Genomic DNA, 12658 nt, shown 5'->3' with positions numbered 1-12658 from the left:
CCAAATATAAGAGAAATCCTATTCATTTTCAGAAGTCTACCTCAAATTTTGATTATAAATTGTATTTTTTGTGGTATTAGAAATGTTTTGAATATATACGAAGTATCTTTTGCCGGGCACTGGTGGCTCACGCCTATAATCCTAGCTACTCAGAAAGATGAGATCTGAGGATCATAGCTCAAAGCCAGCCCTGGCAGGAAAGCCCGTGAAACTTATCTACAATAAACCACCAGAAAACCAGAAGTGGCACTATAGCTCAAGTGGTAGAGTGCTCGCCTTGAGCTGAAGAGCTGAGGGACAGGGCTCAGGACCAGAGTTCAAGCGCCATTACTGACCAAAAAAAAAGAAGTATCTTTTTTCTCCTAAGAACATTCCACACAGAGGCAACGATGCTTGATAAGAAATGCACTCATTACCTTGCCCATGTAATTGTAATCCCTCTGTACAGTATTTTCACAATAAAAAAAAAAAGAAAAACAATCATGCTCAACAATTTTCAATGATATTCAAGTGGTTCTTAGCAGAATGAAATGGGAATAAGTGGACTGATGGTCAGCTGTTCAGTACAATCTTTTTTTTTTTATATTGTGGTATCTGCTTATTCATTTCTTTAAGAGCCATGGTGGAGCATACTGATCAGCTCTTAACTTGCTGATTTTGTGCTGACCTTCAGCTAATGCTGATTTCTCACTTTGTAACACCTTGAATTGACTGGGGTTCTCTTCCTTGATAGATTTTTTAAAAAATCCATATAATTTTTATACACAATAGATAGTATGCCATTGATATAACAGAAAGCACCACTTACTACAAGTTATCAACATGTGATGGATAATTACAAAGGTACTCTGGTCATGATCAAAAAGCATTCTCAAAAGAAAAAAAAAGACAAATTTTAGAAAAAGAGCTGAGAATGTCAGTTTAAATAGTTCAAGTCTGGTAGTAGAAATAAATATAAAGAACAGCAAAACAAATCAGTGCCATTTAACTAAGAATCTTATAACCTATATCACTTTTATATTACGTGCTCCCTAAATAATCTGGTTAAGATTTATTTTCTCACTAAGATTTCGTTTGTGGGAAAATGGTCCTAATTATTTATATTTCTTTTAGTTTCTCTGCCAGTTTCTTTTGAATTCAGCATGAGCCCATTTCTAAGACAGTGAATTAAACCTCTATTAAGAACTAAGAAACAGTCATCAGTTTGGGTATGACAAACACATCACTGTACATAACAGTTTTTTGAAGTTTTCTTGTGTTCCATGACATATTTATCTCTCCCACTTCTAATCTGTTCTACTACTCTGGCTTTTAACTTACACTTTTAAGAGTCTGGCTTTGATCTATTAGGCTTAAAAAAAGTCTATGCTTTGATGTTTTAGGCTTAAAAAAAAGACTTTCTGAAATGATTTGCCACATATTAACACTTTGGATTTCATGATTATTCTTTGTTCCCACCTGTGCAGCTTGCTCTGCCTGTGTCTCGCTGAGCTGGTTTTCCAAAGTGCTAATGCGTTCCTCCTTCTCCTGGAGCTGCTGCTTCATCATTACAAATTCTTCCATATCTGAAGAAATCTTACCAAACTGAAAGCATAGAAGGAAAAAGTATATTTACTTTAGTAAAAAGATTAGCATTTAAATTTTTTAATTCCTTTTTTGTCATTTTTCCTAAATACCATATTTCCTTCTAAGTTCTACTTATCACAAGGAATTGGATGTTTGAAGAAAAATTTGTCAGAGGAAGATTAAAACAGTAGCACAATTTTTTCAATTTTTCTGAACTGAATTCAGAACTAGATAGTAAGCATGTGGATAGTGAGAAAATTGTCCTACAAATTCTAGAACCTAAGCTAGTAAAAGTACATTGCTGCCAGACATCCATGGCTAATGCCTATAATCCTAACTACTCAGAAGGCTGACATCTTGTACAGTGTTAATCTATGGAAGAAGGCAGGGATAGAGTAATAGCCAATGGCCTGGAGAACAGGAAATTTCTAAAGTAGCCAAAAAGTATGTGTTGTAATGGACAGCTGGCAAACAGTAGAAAGCATCAGTTCTTTCCTATTCACAATACTGAGAAAGTGCAAGACATCCCCTGTAAGAAAGACTAAATGGAATAAAGCAATCTAGCCCCTCTGGTGTCTTAAAACTGATTCATCAGGGCTTTCTTTTAGGACAGGGATAAAGACATGCACTCAGAAGAAACTGCTAGGAGTAAAATCAAAATGAAGAATGGTTGAGGACATAGTCCAGTAGTAGACCAGTTGCCTGGCATGAATAAGGCCTTCAGTTTCACCTCTAGCACTACCATGTACATGTATATGTACATGTACACACACACATACACACACAGGAAAAGGAAAGAAAAGACAAGTCTGGGCACACACACACACACACACACACACACACACACACACACACACACACACACACACACACACACACACACACACACACACACACACACACACACACACACACACACACACACACACACACACACACACACACACACACACACACACACACACACACACACACACACACACACACACACACACACGAAAAGGAAAGAAAAGACAAGCCTGGGCATGGTGGTGCCCAGAAGACAGAGACAGACGATGATAGGTTACTATGGGCTACATAACAAGATCTTAACACAAACAAAATGCATTCTAGATATGAAGATAGGAAACACAAAGGTAACACAAAACAGAATGCTTTAAAGTAAAATGAAAAGAACTTTAACAATTTAATGAAGATTAAAAATCAACTGAGGAAAATGATAAATATTGATGATTATCAAAGATTGGGATGCAAATACCAGATAGATGTCCCTAAAGATGAAAAACAAAGCTTGAAATCAGATCAAATACTACCATTTATATAATTCAAGAAACTTCTGAAAAAATAAACCATACATTGAAAGAGTGTCTGCCCAGCAAGTGCAAGGTCCCAAGTTCAAATCCAAATCTGCCAAAAATAAAAATAAAAAAAGCCAGGTACTAGTGGCTCACATCTGTCATTCTAACTACTCAGGAAGCTGAAACCTGGAAAATCATTGCTCCAATACAGTCCATGCAGAAAAGTGCATCTCAAATAACCAGAAAAAAAGTAGGGGTGGAGGTATGGCTCAGGTGGTGGAGTACCCAACCGAGCAAGCAAGCTGAGGAAGTAAGAGACCCTGAGTTCAAACTACAGGACCACTAAAAAAAAAAAGAAAAAAAAGAGCATACCGATATCAACAAATACCTATCAAGAATGACAAATACTAATGCTTTTTTTTTGGGGGGGGGGGGTCTGGTCATGGGGCCTGAACTCTGGGCCTGGGCGCTGTCCCTCAGCTCTTCAGCACAAGGCTAGCACTCTACCACTTGAGCCACAGCGCCACTTCCGGCTTTTTTCTGTTTGCTTATGTGGTGCTGAGGAATCAAACCCAGGGCCTCATGCATGCAAGGCAAGCACTCTACCACTGAGCCACCTTCCCAGCTCTGCTTTTTTTTGTCAGTAATGGGGCTTGAGCTCTGGGCCTGGGTGCTGTCCCTCAGCTCTTCAGCTCAAGGTTAGCACTCTACCACTTAAACCACAGCACCTCTTCCATTTCTCTGGTGGTTAATTGGAGATAAGAGTCACACAGACTTTCTTGCCCAGGCTGACTCTGTACCACGATCCTCAGATCTCAGATCCTCCTGAGTAGCTAGGATTACAGGAGTGAACTACCAGCACTGGCCCAATGCATATTCAAATATGCTAATTCAACTTAGAATTAGCAGGGAGTAGATAGGGCAAAAAGGGGACAGAAAAATATGAAGATAGATCATCTTTGGGAACATCTACAAAAAACTATTTGTCATACAATGATCTACTGATGATGTGGTAAATCACATCCCTACCTGTGCAACTTGTTCTGCCTGTGCCTGGGTGAGTTGGGCTTGCAAAGTGCTAATGAGTTTCTCCTTCTCCTGGAGGTCATGTTTCATCTTTTCCATTTCCATCTCCTCTTCTGTGGAACTCTTATTACACTGCAAAAGCAATAAGTCAATAGATTCTTCCTTAAAAGAATTACAATTAATATATATGTATATATAATTTTTAGCTCTATTTGTCCTTTATAGTTATTTAGTTATAGTTTTAGTAAACCACTGGAAGAAAAACTTTAAAAAGTACAGAATCTCTAAGTTTCCCAGTTTTATTATGACTAAGTAGCTCCTATAATAGCTACCTTCCCCCAGAGAATAAATATGAACTCTGGCTAATACAGCAAATGGCTATGTAAAAACACTGAACAGTGGCAAAAGGCAGGAAGATAATGGAAGGAAGTCAATACTTAGAAGAAATGTCTCATTCTGACAGCTTAAGTCTGAAACATAAGCAGTCAGTGACAGGCAGGGCTCAAATTTTAGATTACTTACAGTCTTGATGCCTTGAAAAATCAAAGTTCAAAAAATTACAGCTGATGTTAATTGTGGGACAATCCAAATATTTCAATAGTTTATATATTCCCCCAAAGCTCTTCCCTAGAAATAAGAGTTTCTCTCCATTAAATCCCTAAGTAAACCTAGCTCTGCTTATTGGAAGTACAAAGCATAAGAAGTTTGAAAGAATACTGGAGTTTAATCATAAAAGTGAGATCATGAAAGTGAGTACTAGAACAGTGCTCTAGTTTTCAAAAGGCAGCATTCTGTAGTCTTCTTTGTATTTCTAAGTGGACATTGTTTTGGTGATGGAACTCATAAACCTTGAAAGCTTCCATTACAGCTTCCATTACAGGAGTTCATGGAAATCTGGATGATTCAGGACATAATCCATCAAAAAAAAAAGTCCAGTATAACCACTAGAAGACATAGGAATTCTGTATTAAGTCAATTAGAGAAGTTCAGAGCATAAAGAAACCTTAGAGATAATCTTTTATTCTTCCTGTGTTGTAGACTAAAGTTCAGCAAAAACAAGCTCCATAAAAAAGGACAGCATTTGATAATGTATTTTTTTACCATCAAAAGTGTATGTGATTAGTTGGAGCCCCCATCCCTTTTTTTTGTTGATTGCAGGGCTTGGACTCTGGGCCTGGGCACTGTCCCTCAGCTCTTCAGCTCAAGGCTAGCACTCTACCACTTGGGCCACAGTGTCACTTCCGGTTTTCTGAGTGGTTTATAGGAGATAAGAGTCTCATGGACTTTTCCTGCCTTGGCTGGCTTTGAACCATGATCCTCAGATCTCAGCCTCTTGAGTAGCAAGGATTACAGGTGTGAGCCACCAGTGCCCAGGCTGGGAGCCCTTTTATGATTCAGCAATAACTCTAATATCTAGTATTCCTACCTTGGAGAATGAGTCCTCTGACTGAGGCTCTACAGACAGAGCAGTTGCTCCTTGTGATTTCATTTCTTCTATGTGTTTATTCAAAGAAGTTAATTTGGCCTTTGCGTGAAGTTTTATTTTTTTAATTTTGTTGTCAGCAGCTTTCCTTTCTTCCTGTGCAAGAGAACAATACTGATGATAAATAAATGCTTAATTCACTATTTTGATTCATTAGCATATAACTACAGTTATTTTCTGCAAGCCTATTACAGTATTAAGGAAATAAAATCAGGTCCTCTACTATATAAAAAATCTAAGTAAATGGTGTATGTCTTTACCAAATACTCTGCGAAAAATGGGGAAGAGGGATAATACCTGGAGAAGTTCATCCTTTTGCTGTAGTTCAATATCCTTTTGTCTAATAGTATCTTTTAGTTCCACCACCAACTGCTCTGTGTAAGCCAGATGCTCCAGAACATCCTCTTGTGTTCTATTATTAAATTCCATGTCTGATTCCTGGGATAGTTCCTAGTATTTAGACAGAGAATTGTAAAGGCATGAGGAAAAAGGTATTAACTTCAGATAGAATTCTTCATTCCAACAACTACATCTTATTTTTTGCCCAATTCATAGTTGGAAAATTAAAAGACTTTAACTCAGCCACCAAGAGTTATCATAGCCACAATTATTATATACTGAATATTTGATCTCATTTAAGGTATTATTATCCCAATTTTGCCAAGGAGAAAATAAAAGGAAGCAAAGATAGACTCTTAGTTGGAAGAATCCAAAATGTAAGGGAGTGAAATAAAACTCTCTTAACTTTTAGGCATAACTGCTTGACTTTCAGGAAACAGACTTCTTTTGATTCCTTTTATGACCCTCAGAAAATACAGGCTGTAAGAAAAGTGGTAAATGAATTTACAAGAGCAAATAGATATTCTTATCCTAAATGATCCTCAAACTCTCCCTTCTTCCAATTAAACTTTTCCTTTGGAACAGGGACGTATACCCTAGGAAAAGGAGGAGGACTTAAAACCATCTGATACAAAACAAGTCCATCGAGAAAAGTGAGAAAGATATTTCAAATCTCATTCAGGACTTAGGTCCCATTTCTGTAGGTCTTAAAATCATTTATGACATCTTAACATTTGTCTTAATCTTTACCTCCACTCTGTACAGATTCTGCTGGTATTCCTCTACCTTAAAATCTTTTTCTCTAAAGAACACAGATATATATCTTGTTGAGTTTAAATCAGAACAAAACTACTCACAGGAGCTAAAGGAGCAGTCATATTCTGATCTGTATTATCTCCTGCTAATTCATGTAAAACAATATTTGCTAATCCTGATAATCGGCTCAGCATTTCTATAGAAAAAGAGAAGAAAATATAAGAATCAGCGAAATGAACACAAGTTGTTCCTACATTGGTAAACTACATCATCCATAAGAAAATTGTGCAAGTGACGAGTACCATGCACATGACCTTGGGCAGCCTGACGGTGTTATTTGAGTATGTCCACTGTTCTTTAGTGGCAATACACAATTTCTAATCACTATTGCTAATATCTTAAAAATAAAACACAAGAATTAAATATAAGTACATAATTAAGTATATCCTATTTTTTTTGTTTGCGTTTTTGTTGGTCATAGGGCTTGGATGCTGTCCCTGAGCTCTTTTGCTTAAGGCTAGCATCTTTCACATGAGCCACAGCTCCACTTTCAATTTTCTGGTTGTTAAAGTAAGATCTCATGGACTTTCCTGCCCGGGCTGGTTTTGAACCATGATTCCTCAGATCTTAGCCTCCTGAGTAGCTACAATTACAGGCATGAGCCACCAGCACCTGGGAATTAAGTACAACTTAAAAGTTATCTTTAATGGTCTTTCTTTCATCAGTTATTTTAAATGCCTTTCTTTCATCATAGCTTCATTTATAAACATGAATTTTTTTAGTTTTTTTCCACTATGCCAGTCTCTCCTGTTTTTCAAATAAATCACAATTCAACAAATTTATTTTTATGTGTCCCTTTTATGTGTCTCTTTGATTCTTTCAGAAAGCTTTGCTGACAAACCATGTGGTTTCACTGAAAGTCAAATATAATTGCTAGAAAAGTGTGGTATTAACTATGTATGTATAAAGAGGGAAAAGGACTAATTTTAGTATTTTTGCTTCTATGAGAAATTAGAAAAAAAGCAAACTAAAATCAATGTAAACAGGAAAAAAAAGAGGAAAGAAGGAAGAGAAGAAATCAGTGAAATTGAGAAAAGATAAAATCAGGAAGTCAAAATGTGGCTCTCTGGAAAGATAATGGAGATCAGATAAAGGTCTAGCCAGTCTAGCCAAGAAAAAGAGAGGACATAAATTAATGACATAATTAAAGATGAAGGTCTCACCACTACTGATCTAACAACCATTCAGAAAATAGTGAAATTCCACAAATAACCCTGTTTGTAATTCACTGGAGTAGATAAAATGGATCAATTCTTAAACATATATGCTACCAAAATTCAAGAAAAAGTAGCAATTCTGAATATATATGGAAATGCATCCATGTCACTACTTTGTTTGCCACTGTTATATAAACCTTTTTAAAACATGTTACCACTAGGGGGACCTAGACAATGTTACCACTAGGGGGACCTAGACAATATATCAAAAGGGTGTGTGTGTGTGTGTGTGTGTGTGTGTGTGTGTGTGTGTGTGTGTGTGTGTGTGTGTGTGTGTGTGTGTGTGTGTGTGTGTGTGTGTGTGTGTGTGTGTGTGTGTGTGTGTGTGTGTGTGTGTGTGTGTGTGTGTGTGTGTGTGTGTGTGTGTGTGTGTGTGTGTGTGTGTGTGTGTGTGTGTGTGTGTGTGTGTGTGTGTGTGTGTGTGTCAATATATCAAAAGGGTGTGTGTGTGTGTGTGTGTGTTTAAAGAAAGAAAAAGAAAAGTGAGGTAAATGTAATGTGATATCCTGGATTAGAGTCTGGAGTGGAAAAAAGAAACATCAATAAAGAAATCAGGGGCTATGAAGGTGGCTCAGTGGTAGAGTGCTTGCCTTGTATGCCTGAGGCCCTGGGTTCGATTCCTCAGCACCACATAAGCAAAAAGAAAAAAAAGCTGGAAGTGGCGCTGTGGCTCAAGTGGTAGAGCGCTAGCATTGAGCTGAAGAGCTGAGGGACAGCTCCCAGGCCCAGAGATCAAGCCCCACGACCGGACTCCCCCTGCCCCCCCTCCCCGCAAAAAGAAATCAGTGGAATATGAACAATCTGGAGTTTAATCATCTCAATGCTTGCCTGCTTATTATACCTGAGAATATTTCGATCGAGTGACAAACAAGAGAGCTTAAGTAAAACTCCTAGATTTAAAGAATCCTTTAGGATTTAGGATAAAAGATCATATATCGGGCTGGGAAGTTGGCTCAGTGGTAGAGTGCTTGCCTTACATGCCTAACCTATGGCCCTGGGTTCAATTCCTCAGCACCACATAAGTAAAAAGCTGGAAGTGGTGCTGTGGCTCAAGTGGTAGAGTGCTAGCCTTGAGCTGAAGAGCTGAGGGACAGCACCCAGGCCAAGAGTTCAGGCCCGACAACTGGACCAAAAAAAAAAAAAAAAAGATCATACGTCTAGTAAGGTAATGAAAACTGGGTTATCAACAACAGCAACATTTTTGTCAGAAAAGAGATCACAGGTTTTAAAGATTTCAAAGTGTGCTTCAAATTTTATTTCTAGCAAAAACTAAGTGTAGATATAAATAGACAAAAATGTTATAAACAAGGAAAAAAACATTCATAGCACATTTTTCCTTAAGTATATTCTGAGACTTGAAACAACCAAAATGAGAAACATTATTACCAGGACTGGTAAATGAACAGTAAATAGTAGTGGAACTAAGCTGGGAAGGAGAAAGCAAAGTACATAAAGATCATATAGTCTGGAGAAAAAAAAAAGGAAAACTATGAAAAGCTGGGAAAATATAAGTAGCATATGCAAAATGAAAGGCTTTTAAACTGCTTTTAATAATTAACAGTGATAGTAGAAGAGAGTTATTCTGAGCAAACATTATATATGCACATCTGAAATACCAGTGAAATCGCTCGGTGCAATTAATACTAAAAAGAAAAAAAAACTGAATGACAGTAAACAAGGCATGAGTTGGGAGAGGGGAGAGCTAACAAAGAGATGAATCGAAGATAAATGTCTGAATATATATATGTTTGACAATAGAACAATAAAACCTGCTCAAGTTGTTTTAAGAAGGGGAGTATGATGTGAGAAAGTTATAGAGATGATGAGGTTGATGGTAATACATTGTGCAAGTGTGCAAATGTCACAATGAACTCCTTACTGCATTACTAATATATGCTAATAAAAGGGATGGTGGCATCAGCACTGTTATTCTTAATTATATATGAATAAAAGCAAATGAATAATGTTATCCTATTTTCTTTCTCTGTGGAAAAGATACAAATGTAATACTGAAGAAATTAAGAACCTTAAAATTCAAATTGATCTTAAATTTGAACTGAAAATATCAATATGAGCTTGCAAGATACTTGATTATACTTTTATATATATTTCACTATCTCTGTCCAACAAAAAGGCTTACTAACAATGACAAACAGGGTCTTGAAGTACCATTTCCTATTATTAAAAAAAAAAGTTCAACAGGAAGGCTTATTACAGAAATGGCTAATTCTACTTCTAAAGGAGGAAATGTCCAAAATGAGCCTGAAACATTTTGTTGTGCTAACATTTTGTTAGCAAGGAAGCCACCAAAGAATACTGAAGTCATGCCAAAAGTATCCTTGAAGTCAGAGTTGGTGGCTCATACCTCTAATCCTAGCAACTCAGGAGACTGAGATCTGAGGATCACAATTTGAAGCCAGACCAAAGTTCATGAGACTCTTATCTCCAACAAACTACTCAGAAAAAGCCAGAAGTGCTGCTGTGGCTCGTGTGGTAGAGCACTAGCCTGGAGCCTAGCAAGGCTCAGGGACAGAGTCCAGTTCCTGAGTTCAGGCCCCAAGACTGACTGAAAAAAAAAAAAAAAAAAAAAGTATACAGGAACCAAATTGAACAAGTCCCCAAGGTTGTGTTTATAAGAATTTCAACAACTGAAACCTACATACTAACTTCAAAACATAAGTTTATTATAAAAAAAAAAGTAGTTGCCATCTGAATCAATTTTCTTTTTCTGTGGGGTGATACTAGTGTTGAATTCTGGGCTTCACATTTGGTTCGCGGCACTCAATCATGGAGCCTTGACTCCAGCCCTTTTTTTGCACAAATTACTTGGAGATAGGTTCTCACATTTTTTTTTTTCTGCAGTCCCTCGTTTGGGCCATGAACTTCATATTTTATGTTTTCTATCATTACTGAAATGACAGGCACACACCTAGCCTCTGATATCTGATATCAACTTCCTGAGTAGCTAAGATTACAGGTGTGAACCACCCAGGCTTGATTAGCTTGGCCTTTTAAATTTTGAAATGTATCATTCTGGAAGTAGTAAATAAGGAAAGTTATCTTCATACAAAATTATTCCAACTAATAAAACCACCTATTCGGACATTTTGCAAACTCTAATGAACTCAAGGATCTAGACAACTGATAACTGATAAAAAGCACAAGTTGGACATTATAAACTTCCTGATGAAAGAACATATCACTACCTACAGTCTTGCCAATAGTAGCCCCCCATCCAGCTACCAACCTGCGGGTAAACCAGAGGATAGAAGAACATGCAGCGTTGTCCAGGGAATGTGTAACTCCCAGACTGTGGCAGACTCCACAGTTGAAAAGGCCTAACTTCTTCAAGAGAAAATTGCCAGAAAAAGACTGAGGTTTTAAAAAGGCAAGGTTCACATTTGGATTAAAAACTACTAAAAGAAACTAAAACAAAGTGACTTTGGATAGATGGATGGGGCAATAAGTGGGATGGAGCATATGGAAGCGTTTCTGGGATGACAAAGCTGTATTTCTTCACCTTACAACTAGGTTATAACTACAAGAATGTTCAACTTTATAATAACTTATTAAGCTATATGTATTTTATAGTGTGTTCCCCCTTGTTTTTGGTGCCAGTACTGGAGCTTGAACTCAGGGTCTCACTTCCTTCCTTGGCTGTTTTGCTCATGCCACTAGAGCCACATCTCTACCTCCAGCTTTCTGTAAGTTAACTGGGGATAAGAGTTATGTAAATTTGTCTGCCTGGAATGGCAGTGATTCTCGGATCTCAACCTCCTATGTAGCTATGATTATAGACATGAGCCGTCAGCACGGGGCTCATAGTGTGTGTTACAATGAGGTGTTTTTTTTTTTTTTTTTTAATTAGCAGAGTTGTTAAGCAATTATATTTAGGATGGTCATAATTTTTTAAAGTTTTATTGACATGATATTTGTACAATTTATGAGGCATGTTTTGATTTATGTATGGAGGTGATTAACTAGGTAGTTATCAACTCAGAGTAATTAGCACATTCACAATTAGCACATTCATTCTAGACATTACCCCAGGCTTTGTCACATGCCCAGACCAAATATACCCCTAACTTGTTGGTCACCTATAACGTTTACTTCAGATTCCATAACCAATGCTTCACCTTTGTAGCAAACCTGACATTTGTACTCAAACTTTCTTTACTTAGTAGCTTGAGACCCCATGCTACCACCTCTATTTTTAGATCTAATCAGAAAACTACTCATATTTCAGAATTTCTGAACTATTTTTAAGCCATAAGCTCTTCAGAGAAATGTAAAAATACCATGTTTGTAAGTATGTGTGCATACAACCACCTAACCCAAGGTGGTATTGCCTTAGATCAAACCTTTGCATATCATCATAGTATTTATGATAAAACGTCATTTAATTTGTGAAAATATTTTTTCCTTTTGCATCAACATTTAGTTATATATAATTAAAATCCTGATTATTTTTCAACAATAATTTCTCCCTTCTCCCTCCATATAATTAACAAAAGTCATTTTCCCTAGAACAGTTTGTCCATATCAGCATCCTACTAAAAATCTATATACATTAAGAAGACATACAGGGGCATATAGTAATAATAATGGCAACAACTATTTATTTATTAACTTTATTTAATCATATATTTATTTCATTCTTATCTTGATATATGTAAGCTTACTATTAGTAGTCTCTGAAAGAAACAAACATTTCAAGGACCCTCATCCAAAAATAAGCAATAAAAAAACCATAAAACCCTCTTTAAGTGGAAAGTAGATTACATTTTTCACATAACTAATTAATTATATATGGATCTATATTAAGGAAAAAAGACCAGCATTTAAATGAAACCCTGGAGAGTACGAGGCATCAGGCAAGATAAAACGAGTCTTCACTATAGATTAAAATATCT

General features: G+C 36.8%; 1 protein-coding gene across 6 annotated transcripts in view; it reads right to left on the bottom strand.

Moving 5' to 3' along the window:
* The window catches only part of Golgb1 (golgin B1), a 58958-nt gene that overhangs the window by 42550 nt on the left and 3750 nt on the right, over positions 1-12658 (bottom strand). For 3 of the 6 annotated variants that reach the window (XM_070030109.1, XM_070030110.1, XM_070030114.1), the window contains exons 2-6: positions 6570-6664; positions 5671-5823; positions 5317-5469; positions 3894-4022; positions 1459-1584 (exon numbers count right to left, since the gene is read on the bottom strand). In XM_070030109.1, the coding sequence (XP_069886210.1) occupies positions 1459-1584; positions 3894-4022; positions 5317-5469; positions 5671-5823; positions 6570-6662 (654 nt within the window). In that variant the 5' untranslated portion in view covers positions 6663-6664. Of the gene's footprint in view, positions 1-1458; positions 1585-3893; positions 4023-5316; positions 5470-5670; positions 5824-6118; positions 6193-6569; positions 6665-12658 lie in introns of those variants that run through there. The other 3 variants (XM_070030112.1, XM_070030113.1, XM_070030111.1) reach the window with 3 other exon arrangements.

This window comes from Dipodomys merriami, unplaced genomic scaffold, assembly GCF_024711535.1.
Source record: "Dipodomys merriami isolate MVZ:Mamm:240054 unplaced genomic scaffold, mDipMer1.0.p SCAF_2, whole genome shotgun sequence".
Taxonomy (NCBI): domain Eukaryota; kingdom Metazoa; phylum Chordata; class Mammalia; order Rodentia; family Heteromyidae; genus Dipodomys; species Dipodomys merriami.
This window is presented reverse-complemented; position numbering and strand designations above follow the sequence as displayed.